Below are 18,063 nucleotides of genomic sequence, written 5' to 3'. Positions count from 1 at the left end.
GAGTGCTTGCCTCACATTCATAAGGCCCTGGGTTCAATCCCTAGCACCAGCCCTCCCCCCCAAAAAAAAGTACACCCTTGTATATTACTTGTTAATTTGGGAGTGTTAGAATTTAGACCCTTGACTCTCTCACAGAATTTCCTCAAGTCTTATGTTGAGACTTCTTATGCTACATAATACTGATTTGCCCAAAGTTTTAGTAGTCTGGATGGTTTCCCTGGATCCCCAAGTTGTCATAATTTGAGCCAAAGCAGTTAAATTCATCACTTACTTTATAAAATGGATATCATCTACTAAGCAAAGAAAAAAATATGATCCCTGTAGACCACGTGTCAATTGCAGTAGTTTGGGCACTTTGTCAGTAAGTCCGGTACTCCAAATCCTGGTGTACCTGTCCTAGGCCAACCTGCTGACCCCTGAAAAGACAAATATTGCAAACTTTATCTGTCGCATAGCAATCACAGGTTAGTTTATCTGGACAAGAACTGGCAGTTTTCTTAATCACACCACTATTTATAACATTTTTTTTTTTTTGGTAGAAATGATCTTTTTTTTTGTTGTTAACTTTCTCAATGTTACATCCACAGTCTTTGACTGCTTTGTAAGTTTCACTGCAGGGCTCTCATGTGAAGTGCAGCTATCTAAATCGAAATTTCTTTTTCGAAAACCAAAGTTCTGAACAGAGAAGCTTACAGAGCCCTCCCATCTTTTCTGTGTTTAATCTGAATTTGTGCATCTGTGTAGGTTATTTTTTGTTTCTTTGTTTTTTGATAGAAGTTTTTGTGGGGGACTCCTGATCCAGTTCCTTAGGTGCTGGGTCATTTAGTGAATTCCTGTGTGTAGTGATTACATAAGATCTGTTTTGTGAACCATTCTCCTGCTGAGTTTTAGACTGGACAAATTTGAGAAGCTGTTTTTGTATCCTGAATTCTTTGGGCTAAACCAAAGTCTACCAAGGGGCATTTTTTCAAGCACCTATTATATAAAAAATTGCTGGACTTAACATCCTGGTGAACAATACCAAACTGATGAATGTGTTAAAAATTTGAACAGATTAAACATATATTCCCATCTTTCTTAAAAGAAAGAGAATTCAAAATGTTCAAAAATGACTCTTGCTCCAGATATGGCATAGAGACAACCACATGATCACTTTTTTCTAAAGCAGTATTTAACTCCCATGACATTGTCTTGCCCCAGCCACTGTTGGATATTGCAGTTCAGCTTCAATTCTTATAGGATGACTTGTTAGAATTAAGTGTTTTAGAGCAGTTTTCTCTTCAGGTCCTACTTGTAACTGTGCCGTGGCCTAACAGAGCTGAAAGTGTCTTCTGCAATTTTGTTCTTAATTTTAAACACATTACCAAGCTGTGGTACAGCTTCTCAATATCTTTGTGAACAGTTTCAAATAATTTAGTCCATGGTTGGCCAGCTCCAATGCTCTGAGTCTGAGGTGAGGCAGAACATCCTGGTGGAAGGACATGGCAGAGGTAATCTGCTTAGCTCATAGTGGATGGAAGTAGAGAGAGCACAGTTGAGGATTTTGTAAATGTCTGAAAGGCAAAAGCCACATCAACTGTAGGGCTCACCTCTCAAGTCCTGGCTGTGTTTGTTTTCCTGAATTCCTACTTTTGTTTCCCTGACTGCAGGGGATATTTGGGGGCTCTACACTGCCATGTATGCTAGAAATTAGCAAGTTAGGTTTTGTGGGTTTTATTTTTTTCTTGAAGGATCAGGCAAGATCCTCAGTTGAGACTAAAGGACAGTTTAGTAGACAAGAGAGTGGAGGTGACATAGGACTGAAACAGTTTTCAGAGGAAGCAAGAAAAGATTTTTGCTTCAGGTTACCCAGTATCAAACCAACCAGCTGAGGATAATTATTAAAATTGGATAAGAAAACAAAATAAAATTCCAGATGTTTGAAGTCATTGGAAATGAACCAAAGTAGCCAGAACTTAATGTGCTGAGACCTGAGAGAAAGGAAATGTACTGAGCTGAGCTGGACAGTTTATGTTGACTTTTTCCCCAACTCAGGCAATTTTCTGACTTGAAGCATAGAACGTAGAGCCTGAACAGTCTTCACTGACTGCCCACTGTATTCAGAACAGAAACTAGACTCTTTATAGTAACCTATAAATCCTGGCATATGATGGTTTCTCCTTGCCTGGATTGACAGCCATATTTTTGCCACCTTCCCTCAAATAGTTCAGCTGCAGTGGCCTTCTTTCAACTCCTTCTACTTGGAAAACTCAGGCTTTCTCTGTGTTATTCCCTCTGCCTGGGTTAAGTTTCCCATCTTTCCTCTTGGCTCATTTCTATTCATCCTTCAGAGACCACCTTCTCAAAGACTCTCCTGACAATCTCTTCATGCCCTAATGCACCCCTAGCTTCTAAATTGGACACCACCTTCTCCCTAGCACCTACATCTACATGTAGGTCACTCTGCAAATATTTGTTAAGTGAGTGAATGAAAGACTGCTCCAGGCTGGTGCAGCAGAGTGGAAAGAACTTTGGCCAGGTGTGGTGGCGCATGTCTGTAACCCCAACCTCTAGGGAGGCCGAGGCAGAAGAATCACGAGTTCAAAGCCAGTCTCAGCAATTTAGCGAGGTCCTAAGCAACTCAATGAGACCCTGTCTCTAAATAAAATACAAAAAGGGTTGGGGATGTGTCTCAGTGGTTAAGTGCTCCTGGGTTCAATTCCTGGTGCAAACAAACAACAACAACAAAACCCCACAAAGAAACACTTTGAATTTTATTGCAAAAAGCCAGGTTCTAGGTAAGGTTCTTTTCCTGGGTGATCTTAGCCAATCCCTTAGCTGTCCTCAGACTATTTTTTTGTATCTAGAATAGAGATGATACCTGCTGTACTTAGTTCACAGCGTTTCTGTAAACATCAAATGGGAGCTGGTCTATAAAAGAGTTTTAACAATTATAAAATGCTACTACAAACCTAAGTTAGTGGACTATTCACTGACTGAAAAGGAAAACATGTATAATCCAACAGCAAAATATGTCTTTAAGAGCTGCATTATTGACACTGTGCTACATTCATCATTATTGTCAACCTTTTTTCACGTAAGTAAGGGAAAGGTAAGTAATTCTTTATGAAATCTTTTCATACTGCAAAATGTTTTCTGTTCTTAGGTAAAACTCAATTTTTTTATATAACAATATATCTCTGAAACACATTTTTAAAGGCTAATTTTTAAGGATATAGTAGATGTTATGGTTTAGATGTGGTGTCCCCCAAAAGCTCATGTGTGAGACAATGCAAGAAGGTTCAGAGGAGAAGTGATTGGGTCTTAAACCTATCGGTGAATTAATCCTCTGATAGGGATTAACTGAGTGGTAACTGAATTGGCAGGGTGTTACTGGAGGAGGTGGAAATGGGGCGTGGCTTTGGGATGTATGTTTGTATTTGGCAAATGGGGATCTCTCTGCTTCCTGATTGTCATGTGAGCTGCTTCCCTCTGCCTCACTCGTCCACCATGATGTTGTGCCTCACCTCTGGCCCAGAGGAATGGAGTCTGCCTTCTATGGACTAAAATCCCTGGAACCACGAACTCTTAAATAAACTATTCTTCCTCTACTGTTGTTCTGATCGGGTCTTTAAGTCAGAGCGGCAAAGACGCTGACTAAAACAGTAGATAAGTGTACTTGGAGCCTAATGCGTAGCATATGGTAGGAGTTCAAACACCATTTACTGAATGGATTTCCCTAAATTTTGCTTTTCCTATAACATCCATATCTAATGACTCTTTCATATTTAAGTCTTTTATTAAGGAGCCCTCACAGCATGTTAACTACTTGTCCTTTAAAGGGATGGCATGCATAAAGATATTCTGAAGATGTGGCACTGAAATGAGAGACAATTTAGGAGGCACTAACATTCCTGAAAAAATTAAACTATTCACATGACCTGCTTTGCCTTGGATAGTTGGTAGGTGGCAGCAACAGACCAGAAATTATGGTTCATTTAAATTGGAATACTGGAAGAGTGCTTTTTAAAATAATTATTTCATTAAAATTTTAACAAAACAAAATAGCGCAGCTGCGAGTAGATAATAAAAATAAATAAGAGGATATAACTAACGTGCAGAATATAGATCACCTAAGTTTTTATCTTATAGTCTTTCAAAAGCAACTTATTTTTCAAAAGCTCCAGGCTTAGTTTCCTTACCATTTTTAGAATTTTCCCCCCTTGTTATCTTTATTTCTCCTGTTTAAAAGTATTGAAATTTTTAATGCCCCTTTATTGACAGGAGGGGGCGGCATACTTGAACTTTCCTTCTGCCTAATTTTGATCTATTCTAATTGTGAACATTTTGACCCCATGCATTGCATTGGTCAAGATTTAGTTATAGAATATCCCCTTAGTTTAAATGGAAAGAGATTTAACACTGGGCATAAATGGCTATGGAGCTGTTGGGAGGACTAATGAGAGAGGTTCTGAGGTCACTCACTCTCAACCTTAGATTAATATCACAAGAATCTGGGCTGCTTTTTTGCGGGGAGGGGAGTACCGGGGATTCAATTCAAGGGCACTCAACCACTGGGCCACATCCCCAGCCCTATTTTGTATTTTATTTAGAGACAGGGTTTCACTGAGTTGCTCAGTACCTCTCTGTTGCTAAGGTTGGCTTTGAATTCTCCACCTTTCTGCCTCAGCCTCTCCACCAAGCCACTGGGATTACAGGTGTGTGCCACCCCGCCTGGCTTGGGCTGCTTTTTTTAAGAACACCAATACTGGAATCCAGTGAAGACACACTGAATCAAAACCTTTGGGCATGTGTATGCATATTATTGAAAAGCTCCCCTGATGATTAGAATGTGCAGCCAGGGCTGAGAATCACTTTGAGCCTGAGGTTTCAGGATTGACTCTCAATTGGACCATCAAGGAAGCTACTGATACCTCTGTAATCAGCAAATCATGTGCTTGAATTGAAAGCTGCTACTCCAGCTGCTGCTGTATTCAAAACTGCCTTCTGGCTGAGGATGTAGCTTAGTGGTAGAGTTATTGCTTAGCAAGTACAAGGCCTGGAGTTTGATCCTCAGCAACACACACACACACACACACACACACACACACACACAAATGCACGCAGAATAAATAAATAAAAATTAAAAATAAAAAACTATGCCTCCCCAGCAACCATTGAAAATTGTGATCTTTTGGAAACTGCCATATCCCAAAAGCTGCTGATATTGCCATTTAACGGTGACGAGTTCTGCTCCTTCTAATGTTGAAGACTGAACACTAGAGAAGCACGCCAAGGCAAGCATATTAGGCAGGTTTTATTTAAAGGTAATAATACAGACTTCTCCCGGCAGGAAGAAGGTGGCCATGGCTGATGTTCTAAAGTCCCAAGAAGTGAGCACCCCCTACATCTTTTATAGGTTAAGGTCTCTCTTGTTCTCCAGTTCTCTCCCCGCTTATCTCTCCTTCCTGCCTACGTGACTAGGCCTAGTTTTGCATTAAGTGAGAAGCCATAGGCAGGCGGAGGGCCAAGGTGATTCAGGCAGGTAAGGGCCCAGGGAGCATTAATTAGCAGCTCCATGCTTGCAGTCCTTGATAAAGGCAGGTAAATTTGGTTATCAATGGGCTCTGGAGATCCTTGACATTCCATTCTTCCAGGGGCAGTCTCCAACTTTCAGAGGCAGATGGCTTCATGGCTTCATTTCCTTGATTTGACCCGATCCCCTATTTCTACACTAACTACCTGTCCTTAATTCTGGCTTCACTGCCACTTCATAACTTGCTACTTGCTGTAATATCAACTAGTAAAACAGGAGACCTGCATTGTGCCTCTTGGTGCTCTAGAGGTCACAGAAAAACTAGATTCTTCCACTACTATTATCAGAACCACCAACAGATACTCTCATGCCCTCCCTCGACATCTACCATGTTAATTTTGCTGGTGGAAACTATCACATATGGGATCTTAATTGTAAGCCTGTCTAAGGTTGAAGCTTTAAACTTTTCAGGGAACTGAAAGGCAAACTAGAAAGAGATTGGAAAGGATGTGTGTACCAATCCACTGTTACACCAAGGACTTCAAGAAGTAGATGAGTTAGACTGGAGGTTTTTTTTTTTTTCTCTTTCCACATTTTTTTATTGGTGTACTGTAGTTGTACATAATGATGGGATTTTTTTTACATATTCATACGTGCCATAATATAATCATATAATTTGGTCATTATCACTCCCACTACTTCTCCACTCCTCCCATCCCTGGTCCCTTTTCTCTATAATCTTCCTTTGATTTTCATGAGATCCTTGTCCTCCACCTTTCTTTTCCTTTTTCCTTTCTAGCTTCCACATATGAGAAAAAACATATGACCCTTGACCTTCCGAGTTAGGCTTATTTCACTTCACATAATAATCTCAAGTTCCAACCATTTCCTGCAAATGACATAATTTCATTTTTCTTTATGGATGAATAAAACTCCATTGTGTATGTTTACCACCTTTTCTTTATCCATTCATCTGTTGACGGACACCGAGGCTGGTTTCTTGGTTTGGCTATTGTGAATTGCACTGCTATTAGCGTGTATTACATGTATCACTTTAGTATGATGACTTTAATTCTTTAGGATAAATACCGAGAAGTGATATAGCTGGATCATATGGTGCTTCCATGCCTAATTTTGTGATTTCCATAATGGTTGTGCAATTTATAATCCCATGAACAGCACAAAAGTGTTCCTTTTTCTCTACATTCTCTCCAGCATTTATTATTGTTTGTATTTTTTTTTTTTTTTTTTTGACTGGGGATTGAACTCAGGGGCACTCAACCACTGAGCCACATCCCCAGTTCTATTTTGTATTTTATTTAGAGACAAGTTCTCATTGAGTTGCTTAGGGCCTCACTAAGTTGCTGAGGCTGGCTTTGAGCTTGTGACCCTCCTGCCTCAGCCACCCAGTCTCTGGGATTACATGTGTGAGCCACCACCCCCGGCTTTGTATTCCTTTTTTTTTTGTTTGTTTAATTTTTGTTGTTGTTGTTGTAGATGGACACAATATCTTTATATTATTTATTTTTTTATTTAATGTGGTGCTGAGAATTGAACCCAGGGTCTCACATGGCTAGGCAAGTGCTCTACCACTGAGCCACAACCCCAGCCCTATTTGTATTCTTGATGACAATTATTCTGGCTGGTGTGAGATGAAATCTCAGTGTAGTTTTGATTTGCATTTACTTAATTGCAAATGGTATTGAACATTTTTCCATAAATTTGTTGACCATTTATATATATTTTTTGAGAAGTGTCTTTTGCCCATTTACTAATTGTGTTTTGGAGTAGTTTTTTGAGTTCTTTCTATATTCTGGATATTAATCCTCTGTCAGAAGAGTAACTGGAAGAGGGTTTCTCCCATTCTAAAGGTTCTCTCTTCACATTCTTGTTTCCTTTGCTGCTGCAGACACTTTTTAATTTGATGCTATCCCATTTATTAACTCCTGGCATTATTTCTTGAGCTTTAGGGTCCTATTGAGAAAGTCATTGCCTGTGCCTATATGTTGGGAGTGTTGCCCCTATGTTTTCTTCTAGGAATTGCATAGTTTTTGGTCTAATTCCTAGGTCTTCCATTCAATTTTCTTTTTTTGATTTTTAGTTTTACAAATGTTTACTTTTGGAAAACAGGTAATAGATTCACATGGTAACAAAACTTGGTAGGTACAAATGGAATGGTTTCCTTCCTTTTTCCTAGTTAAAAGGAAACATCCAGTTACATATTTTGATCCAATTTGAGTTGATGTTTATGCAAGGTAAGAGGTAAAGGTCTAGTTTTATTCTTCTACATATGGATAATCAGTTTCCCCAGCACCATTTGTTAAAGAGGTTGCCTTTTCTCCTTTGTATGTTTTAGCACCTTTGTCAAGGATCAGATGACTATGACTGTGAATGAGTGGGTTTGTCTCTGCTTTAAATCTGTACCATAGGTCTGTGTGTTTCTTTTTATGCCAGTATCATGCAGTTTTTGTTATGTAGTTCTGTAGTATTTTTTTTTTCTCTGTAGTAATTTAAGTCAGGTATTGTTAGGCCTCCAGCATGTTTTGTGTGTTTTTGTGTGTGTGTCCCATGTGAGAAGGGATTCCCTTCGCCAGACAAGACTCCCTTCAGAGGTACAGCAAACCTGAGACTGGCTGAAGTCCAGGCATAGGGGTTATTAGGAAGAGAGGGCCTGTGTTACCTACTTTTTTTTTGAGTTGTCATTTAAGGGTTTGGCCCTTCCTTGTCTTTGTGCTGTAGCTCAGAGCCTGGCTTTGCCATTTGTTGCTACCCTGATATGTTCAAGCAGTGTTCTCTGTGGTCAGTCTTAACTTTCTTTACCCTTCCCTTGATACCTACAGATGCATATTTCATGTTTTCCAAACCACTTAGTGCTAATCATAATCATATTTTTCCACAGTTTCCTCACTTCTAGATATGTGCTTAAGCATTTTATATCATTTCTTCTTCCAGAAATGCAATGTTTCTGTAACACATTCTCTTCATTATGAAAGTATCAGTAAATTTGATTATCTACTTGTGTTTCTTTATGCTAGTTAAGATTTGCTTTAGTGCTTTGGCCCTGTCTTTGCCTGAACATGACTTAGGAACTGATTAAAAATTTAAATTATGTGTTCATAATTCTGGAACAGTGATTTTGCTAATAAACTAAAGTGAGAAATTATCTCAGAATGCTATTATAAAAATATGTAACTGGATATTAAAATGGACTTTTAAAAAGTAAACTTTTAATTTTAGAAGTTTTAGACTTATAAAATTATTGTGACGATAGCACAGACCTCCAAGGTACTCCATGCTCAGTCTCCCCAATTATTCATATATTATTATAATAAATGGTACAAATGTGCCACTATTAATAATAGTACATCTTTCACAATTAATGAACCAATCTTGATATCTTTTAAAATTAATTAATTTTACTGGTGCATTATAAGTATAAACAGTGGGATTCATTATGCTATATTCAGATATGCACTTGAGACATAATAAGACATAACTTGATGTCTTATTATTAATAAAGTCCATGCTTTTCAGATTTCCTCAGTTTTTACCTGAAGTTCTTTTTTCCTATTCCCAAACACCATGTCTTTTTAGGTACCTTTCAAATGTTTCTCAGGATTTGTTTTTGATGACTTTTACAGTTTTGAAGATTACCAGTCAGGTATATTTTGTAAAATAAAAATGAATTTTTTATAATTTTAAAATTTATTTCCAAACTTTATACAAAATTTCAAACATACACAAAATTACAGAATACTATAATGAATCTGTGTACACATGACCATGTCTCGATAATTATCACAAATTTGCTAAGTTTATTCTAATAAACTGTCCTAACTCCTATTCCTCAGGATTTAAAGATTTAAAAGCAAGTCCCAAATATTATATCATAGTGCCTTCATATATTTCAGTGTACTTGTAAGAGATAAGGGCTTACAAAATATGCCCACTATACCATCATCACATGTAAAAAGTTAATGAGGATTGTTAATATTTAATAGCCCATGTTCAATTTTTTTGATGCCCCCAATGGTCTAAAAAAAATGTCATTTCCCGTTAATATATTCAAACTAGGATCCAAACAAGGTTTATTTATTAAAGTCTATTGATTTGTAAAGGGGCCTTTGTCTCACTTGTAGCCTAGTCCAGACATTGAAAACAAAACCATAGCCATGCTACACCTACATTTCAAAATGAGGTGTTAGATGCCCTGTGTTATACTTATTTAAATGGGTTTTAACCTTCTTAGATTAACACCCATTTTAGGCTCTAGAGGACTGCTTTGGGAAAACTCACTGATAAGCTGTAGCTTTTTCCTTTTACTATGATAGAGAAGTAGGGTGTTTTCTTTTCACCCCAAGTTCAGTGAGAGGGGACTTTAAGTGAACCTCTTTGAGAGCTTGATATTTACTCCTTGGAGCTAGAAGGGACTGGTAGTTGAGTCATGTCTGAGGAAAATAAAGAAGAAAGGCTGTGGTTGGAGATGCCTGAATAACACCTGCCAAGCAGAGCAAAGAGAGGCAGTGGAACTCAGAGCACTATGATTAATGGTAGGGCAGAGATAGGAGTTCCCAGCAATTAAGTTTTTTTTTTTTTTTTTGTGGCACTGGGGATCGAACCCAGGGCCTTGTGCATGCAAGGCAAGCACTCTACCAACTGAGCTATCTCCCCAGCCCCTAGTTCCCAGCAATTAGATGTGATGGGAGGGAGAGATCTGTTCTTATGGTCAGTTTAAAGTGGACCCCACCCAGATGGCCTTCTTGCTGGGAGCTAGTCTCTCTCAGCAGAAAGAGGCTGAAGGGTTCCATTTAATTCAAAGCTGGGATGGAGCAAGTACAGAGTACAGCCATTGCCTATCAAGGAAGCAGCAACCAGGAATTCCTAGTGGGGTAAAGACGTAAGTCCCTTCAACAAAGAATTCCGCAAAAGAATTAATCAATCTTTAATATTTGCAAATCCCAGAGAGCACAAATGGTACCCATTTCTTCTAATTCTACCTAGGGGAAAACTAAGGCAAGAGAAGGGACCGACCATGCTTTCTCCCCCACTTAGCCTAAGCAGTACTGAGCTGGGAGAGGGAAGAAGCTTTAATATTACATGTCCTTCTATGTTTTTTAAATTAAACTGGATTGTGATAAGGAAAAATTGGTCCAAACTTGGGACAGCATCTCCTGGGAAGGAAACATGCTTTCCTGATAATATGCTTAAGCAATTTTCTGATAAACTGTAATAAGATGAAAGTCTTTTTTGGGACATAGCTACTAAGTCAGCTAAAATACACTAAGAGTTTGGGGGCTAATGATTTTGAATCCAGTTTAGTAATAATTATCTAACCATATCTTAAAGTGATTAAAGTATTCCTTCTATGAGGGAATTATTTAGGACTTTTCCCTTGCGGAAGTTAACAATTTGTATCCTTTTGAATACTGCTCTTTCAACATGATTACAACAATATGTCAGTGATAGAAATGCTGATGAACTAATTTTGGTTGTCTTTGAAATCAATTATATCTTAATTTCAAATTTCTGAGAAATCACTGCAGGAATCACTCTCAACTGATCCTTGATATATTAGAAATTTACAGGTGGTATCTCCTCAGTTTAAATGTTATTTGAAACCAAATACTATTGCTTGTCCTTACTTCACAGGTTCTAGTGCCTGGTCATCTTTTCTACCAACATTGTATAGGTAGGATTTTCCTTTTATATGCCTTACCTTAAATATTATACTACAACATAAACAAACAAGTTGTCTTAAAGTGTTCAAGGAAGACACTTATTTGATGAGGTTTTAATTTTGACCAGTAGTAACAGAGCCTAGTTATTCCAAAGTTATTGATATAAATAACTAGGATAAAATCTGGTAAGCACTTGCAGAGGCAACTGAGCAGGAGAGGGAAAGATCTGGGAATAGCAGAAGTATTCCATATAAAGTAGATTCAAGAGTAAAGGCTTTTTAAAATAAATCTCTTTTTGGATTGCAGAATAATTCAGTGTTCAAGTTACAAAATCCAATGTTGAATATAATTTAATCATGTGCAATATGGGAAGAGTCTGTGTATATTTGCATATAAAGCCAACTAAGGGAGGGCTCCTGTACTTGGGAATTTGTGCTTGCTCTGGTGGCTATGTCACTTTCTGGTAAAGGCTAAGGAGGTGGCCGTGGCTTCTGAGCTAGGATGAACTGTGCTCCCCAGGGAGACAGGGCAGCAGAGACTGAGCCATGGCCACTGCAGTGGTGGTAGCTGAACTGACCACTGCTGCTGAAGATTTGCAGGGTGTTATTTTACAAGCCACGAAACATATGGAGCCTCAAGTAAAACAAATTTTTCAGTCTACCAAAATCTGCCTTTAGTGGTAACTATCACAGAGGTGAGTTTGAAACCAAAACGACAAAATGGGAAGCAATATTAATAGTAGGTTTAAGCCATACAGTCAATAAAGGAAAAATAAGAAATGCTTGACAAATTATGCTTTTAAATTGCCCAAAGTAAGATTTCCTTATATAGTAGCCAAAAGCAATGAAGCTAAAGATTTACTAGAGGGTCAAGCTAAAAAATGAAGTAAATGTATGATGAATTTTAAGCTCATATTAGTTTACGTGTATGAGTACCACAGAATTTTTTTTTTTTTAATAATAAAATGCCTCTGAACTCAAAAAAAAAAAAAAGTCAACTAAAGTCTGGGGATGTAGCTCAGTGGTTAAGCCTTTGCCTATTGTTCATTCCCAACACCACATAAATAAATAATAAAGGCAAATAATCATACATGATGTTGACAGTAGTATATTTAAGTGGGTAGTTTTTGAAAAGTGATTTGGCAACACATCTCAAGAACAATACATGTCTATACTCTGATATATCTGAAGTTAAAAGTATTCTAATTTAAAAATATGGGAAGGAAGCTACATGCATGAATAATAGTTCCTTCAGAATATTTTTTACAGTAGTGAAAAATGAAAAGTAGCCTGAATGTGTAATTGCAAGGACTTAGTAGGTAAATTGATGATCATATCCACCTAACAGCCACTGGAAAGACTACAATATGGAAAAGAATAAAAATTGAATTCATGCTATAACTACTTAAATATACATAAACACACACACACATAGAGAATATACAAAAATGGTAAGAGTTGTGCTAGGGTGATTATGGATTTTTTTCCTTCTATTTTCAAAAATTTTTGTTTGTTATTTAAAATCAGTTTGAATATTAGAAACATTTGCTTAAAATTTCTAAAGTCATCATTTTATTGGCAAACCATGTTGAAATGGTACATAAAATTTGTTTGCTAATGTTCTGCTGTTGGCAGACATAGTAAATTTTTTAGCTAAGCAAATATCAATTGTTGCTATAGCACCTCTAAAGTTAAAAATAAAGCTACATAATAATTGGCAGGGGCAATCTTGGGTAAATGTGGAAAAAAAGTCAAGGACTGATTAGGAAAAGGAAAATGTCAACCTTCTCCCTTGGTGACTTGGAACACACAACACTAGTAGGGGAAAGACACACTGAAAAATCAGGAAGAAATCTGGCAAGCGCTTGCAAAGGCAACTGAACAAGATAGGGTAAGTAAGAGTCGAATAGAAGGAGTATTCCAGATAAAGTAGATCCAAGAGAAAATGTCAATTTTTTGTTTTGTTTTGTTTTGTTCTGCATTCTGTTCAGAATACAGAATAACTGTATTGATTAGATCACTTGTAGGATTTTGGTTAGCAGTTAATAAGGGCTTAGTAGAGGCCAAAGACCTTAGTTTTGATTCTGACAGCAATGAAGGTGAAAAGAATGGCTGGGCATGGTGGTACATGCCTGTAATCCCAGTGGTTCAGGAGGCTGAGGCAGGAGGAGCGTGAGTTCAAAGCCAGCCTCAGTAAAAGTGAGGCACTAAGCAACTCAGTGAGACCCTGTCTCCAAATAAAATACAAAATAGGGCTAGGGATGTGGCTCAGAGGTTGAGTGCCAGAGTTCAATCCCTGGTACCCCCCCCAAAAAGTGAAAACAATGACAATATTTATGTTGATTCCATACTCTGTATGAAATGAATTAGGAGATGAGAGGAAGAGATAAACTGTGAGGTAACTGCAACAAACCAAGACCTTCATTATACAAAATTATACAGAAAGCACCTCCAGAATATATTTTAAAAAATGATCTAACCACACTCTAAGTTTTAGACAATTTTTGGTGTTCTCTGACAGAATTGGCACATAATATTGAATTAGGTTGCTGTGAATTTTTTAACTATGTGGCCAGATGCAAAAAAATATGTAAGGGTATTGAAGCCAACAAATAAATTGAAAATGCAAATTCTCATATGTAATAGAATTTGGAATTCTAGAAGGCAGATTATCAAAAACTGTATCTAGTTCCTTGGGAGTTGATGGGTTGTTACAAATTAAAAGAGTTTAAGGGCTGGGAGTGGTAGCCTATACCTGTAGTTTCAGCACTCAGGAGGCTGAGGCAGAAGGATCACTTAAGCCCAGGAAACCAGGAGTTCAAGGCCATTCTGGGCAACATAGGGACATGGGGGTGGGGGGATGGAGAGACTTTATAAGGTCACCAGGAAATAAGTCTAAACTGCCTTAACTTTCTAGGCAATAGAGATATTGCTGAACAATAATCAAGACTTAAAAGTCAAAAGCTGTATCAAAGAACAGACAAGATGACAATTTTTTTCTTTTTCTTTCTTCTCTCTCCACTAGCATAAAATAATTCAGACTTAAAGAAAAGAAAAAAAAAAGGCTTTTTGTCCTAGCAAGTATCAATCTATTTAGAGTAAGGGATACAGGTCCAAGGTCTTTCTAACTTGGTGGAAGAGCTGAAAAGGTTAGACTTCATCTTATGAGTTGGCAAGAAATTGCCAGGTAGATTTGGCAGTCGCCTGAACATTTTATAATTAATTTTACTTACCAAATACCCCTAATCACCGCGCCAGCAGGCCCTTCATCTCAAAAGCAAATCTTGGTGAGACAGAGTGAAAGGGGGTTGGAAAAGGGAAAACAATGGTCAAAGGGTCCAATGTTTTTACTATGAATACTGTAGATCTATCGTCCAATATGGTGACTACAGTTAAGAATGATGAATACTTGAAAATTGCGTAGATCTTAAAAGTTCTCTACGTAAAGAGGCAAAGATTGTTAATTAAGTCTCTTCACAAAGCATACCCATATCAAAACCTCACCTTATGTATACACTTTTTGGTTAATAAAGCTGGGGGGAGGGAAGCAACCCGATTTTGAGCACACCACCCGGTGTGTTTTAATTCACAAACACTGAGCACCGAACGCCGTGGCGAATTAAATCCCAGGGAGCTCGGGCTCGGCTGGGCGGAGGTAAGAAGAGGCCTCGGACGCCCCGAGCCCTGCGGCCCTTCCCTCCCGGTGTCCCCGGCTGCCCTCGCTCCCGGGCCCCGCCGTCTCATTTGCCGCCTTTTGACGCGTGACCCCGGCGCGCTCGCGACTGGGGCCGGTGACAGGCTCGGAGTGCGCCCAGCGGTCCCATGTGCTTCCTCCCTCTCGCGAACGCCGCAGTCGCCGCGCCCCGCATCCCGCTCAGGCTCCTCGGCAGAGGGCTCGCCGCCGCCATGTCTACCGCCGAGCCACTCAAATCCGTGGACTACGAGGTGTTCGGGAGAGTACAGGGTAGGGGCCCCCCTACAGTGGGCGGATGAAAGGTGTTATGGGAGGAAGAGGAGAAAGCTGCGGGAAGCCTCTTTCATCTTAAGGATGCCCTTTCCCGCTGGGGCTGGGACTTCCGCTCAGCCATGACACAGCAGCAGCGGGCGGGCAGGCGGCTAAGCGCGCATGCGCTGGAGGGCTGGGGCGGGCGCAGGATGGGGTAAGGAAGGCCACAAAGGGGGTGAAGGTGGAGCGAGGGACGACTGACTGGAGATTTAGAAGGGGGCAACTGAGGGTGAGTGAGCTTACCCCAAGAAAGGGAAAGATTGAAATGGGGAGGAAGGAAGAGACTGACTTTGAACTAATGGTCCCGTTATTTGTCACTGAAACTACTTGGGCTTGACTTGAGTTTTAGGAAGGACACCTAAATGATAGTTTAGGGTTCACCTTATCAGCTTGTAGTACCCCCCCAAACTCATAGTAGCTCTTCAGTTTATTATCTGATTTTTGTTTCATCATGAGTTTAATAGTTGCAAAAGATGTGATATTTGGCTTACTGTAAATGTTGAAGTTTGTAAATTAAAACGTTAAATCACTCTTTGAAATTTACCCCATGGATGATAGCTACTGTAGTGATTTAGCCTCTACCATCATTCATTTAAAATAAAGCTTTTTAACACTGGGACACGTTACATTATTCCTTTACTTTTTTTTTTGGTACCGGGGATTGAACCCAGGTATACTCGATGACTGAACTATATCCCCAGCCCTAATTTGTGTTTTATTTAGAGACAGGGTCTCACTGAGTTGCTTAGCCCCACGCTTTTGCTAGGGTTGGTTTTGAACTCCCAATCCTCCTGAGCCCCTGGGATTACAGGCATGCCACTGGGCACCTGGCATTCCTTTTTTTTGTTGAATGTGATTTCTATTCCACAGAATTTTTTTCCATTGTTATGCTTGAGAGTTTCTTATTGCTCACCTTATTGCTCTTTTCTGCTAGGTGTTATGTGTGCATATATACCCATAGTATGTACAAATGGAATATTTTTCTTAATTTCCCTTGACAGTAAATCTCTAAAATATTAATTTTTCTCTTCTGGAGTGTGTTACTATTGCAATTATTACTATCACAACATAATTGGTGAAAATAATATATTAAAAACATGATAACCTTTAGTTATTAAAAGGTAAATTGTATTAGAAATTTCTTTCCTTCTTTCTTTCTTTTGGTTCTGGGGACAGAACCCAGGGGAGCTTTACCACTTAGGGCCTTGCTAAATTCTGAGGCTGGCCTGGAACTTGTGATCCCCCTGCCTCATACTTTTGAGTTGCTGGGATTACAGATGTGTGTCAAGTTTATTTCTTAAAGAGAAAACTTGGTGTGTTTATGGGACCCTGATTAAAGGAAGGACTGAATTAGTCTTTTATTTGGTACTTTATAGGTTTTTACACTTTAGGACAAGGTACCAGAGTAGGGTTAAAAATGGGTGAAAGTATATCTTTTGTAAAGAGCCTTTATTTCTAAGGTTGATTGTGGAAAGAGAGGTAGAAAAGGAGAACCAGGGCCAACAGTTCTCAGGGCAGTTTTAGGAAAGAATACATATGAAAGTTGAAAATCTGAAAAATAATTCCTTTAAATTATCCATGGGTTTGTACCCTTAGGAAGTCTTTTAAGTACCCCAAAGTATGGTACCCTGGTTTGAAAACTGCCACAATAAGTCACAGAAACCTATTACAGAAGATATGAAAATGGTGACAAAGATCATCCAAGAGAAGGTTTATAGTTGAGATGACAATAACTAGGGTGTATGTGTGAAAGAGTGTGTGCGTGAATTGCGCATGTGGGAAATTTGCTGTTGTCATCCTATGTGCTGAGCATCTCACTTTTATTGATCCTCATCACAACATTGTGAGATTCAGGTCTTATTCGATACTTTAACTTTGAAACTTGCAGTTTTCTTTTACATTACATTTTCTGGTAGTGCACCATTTTTTCAAATGATTTTAAGTATATCATTGCATTTTTGTGCAGATAATGGTTACATGGAATATGAAGGTCAATTTGGAGCAGGAATAAATATATGAGGACAGGAAATGTACTACATACATAAATAGAAGGGTTTAAAAAGTCAGGTTTAGGTGAAGCTGGAGGAGCTGGGCTATGCAGAGCGAGCACTGTGTCCATGAAGTCCTGGCCTTCAGGAGGAAATGGAAGATAAAGTGATTAATCCAGAGAAAGCTGAAGAAGCAAAATTAAAAAAGGTATCCTCACTTGGGACAAAAGCCTGGAGGTTCAGATTTTTAAGGAAATGACTGCAGAAAGGGCAAATATTTTTTGATTCTGGGGATTACAAACCCGGCAAAAACAAAGGTGAAGAACAAGCAACTTCCTAACCGCCCCAGATAACAAAGAGGTCACTGGTGGCTACGTTCCCACTCCACAGGACCTACCTCAACGGAAACTGTCCCTTGTTGCTAACAAACTGATTGACTGACTAAGAGCTGCCCTGCATGAATTTTCTGTTTCCCTTAATTTCTTCTTAATATGTCACTTATCCACTTTTTGTTTCCTTTCATTCACTAATTCATTTGAGACTGATGGCTTTGCAGGTAGCAATAGTGTATGCTGCTATTGTAAGGGAATATATATGTGTAGAAGTTTTGATTAATTTAACAGTGCACTGATGAAAAGGACCTGTTAGAGCAACTTAATTAATCTACTTGAAAATATTTGTATATATTTACCTAACTCTCATGTAGGACTGGTTCCAAAAAGTAATAATCAAATTTTGCTATTTCATGTTTTGGTCTTCTTTGCTTCATCTTAATTATAGCTTTGTATGTTACTCTTATTCAATATAACCTCTGTTGTATTTTTTTTTTTTTTTTCTGTATTTTCCTTTTGGATTTTGCAGAACAGAAGTTTAAGAC

At 38.6% G+C, this 18,063-nt stretch overlaps 1 protein-coding gene and 3 pseudogenes across 1 annotated transcript in view; 3 read left to right on the top strand and 1 right to left on the bottom strand.

The window, feature by feature from the left end:
* LOC124962886 (cell division cycle 7-related protein kinase-like) overlaps nt 1-6,641 on the bottom strand; it is a 112,403-nt pseudogene extending 105,762 nt beyond the window's left edge.
* A 5,097-nt stretch (nt 6,642-11,738) lies between these two features.
* On the top strand, nt 11,739-12,077 carry LOC124962885 (mitochondrial import inner membrane translocase subunit TIM14-like; annotated as a pseudogene).
* A 2,793-nt stretch (nt 12,078-14,870) lies between these two features.
* Acyp2 (acylphosphatase 2) overlaps nt 14,871-18,063 on the top strand; it is a 158,629-nt gene continuing 155,436 nt past the window's right edge. The window contains 1 exon segment of the mRNA XM_053743293.1: nt 14,871-15,156. Coding sequence (XP_053599268.1) covers nt 15,015-15,156 — 142 coding nt within the window. The 5' untranslated portion in view covers nt 14,871-15,014.
* LOC124963487 (cAMP-regulated phosphoprotein 19-like) lies at nt 17,196-17,627 on the top strand (annotated as a pseudogene).

Source organism: Sciurus carolinensis, chromosome 13, assembly GCF_902686445.1.
Source record: "Sciurus carolinensis chromosome 13, mSciCar1.2, whole genome shotgun sequence".
In the NCBI taxonomy this organism is placed as follows: Eukaryota; Metazoa; Chordata; class Mammalia; order Rodentia; family Sciuridae; genus Sciurus; species Sciurus carolinensis.
The sequence above is the reverse complement of the archived record's forward strand: the minus strand, read 5'-3'. Positions and strand labels throughout refer to the sequence as shown.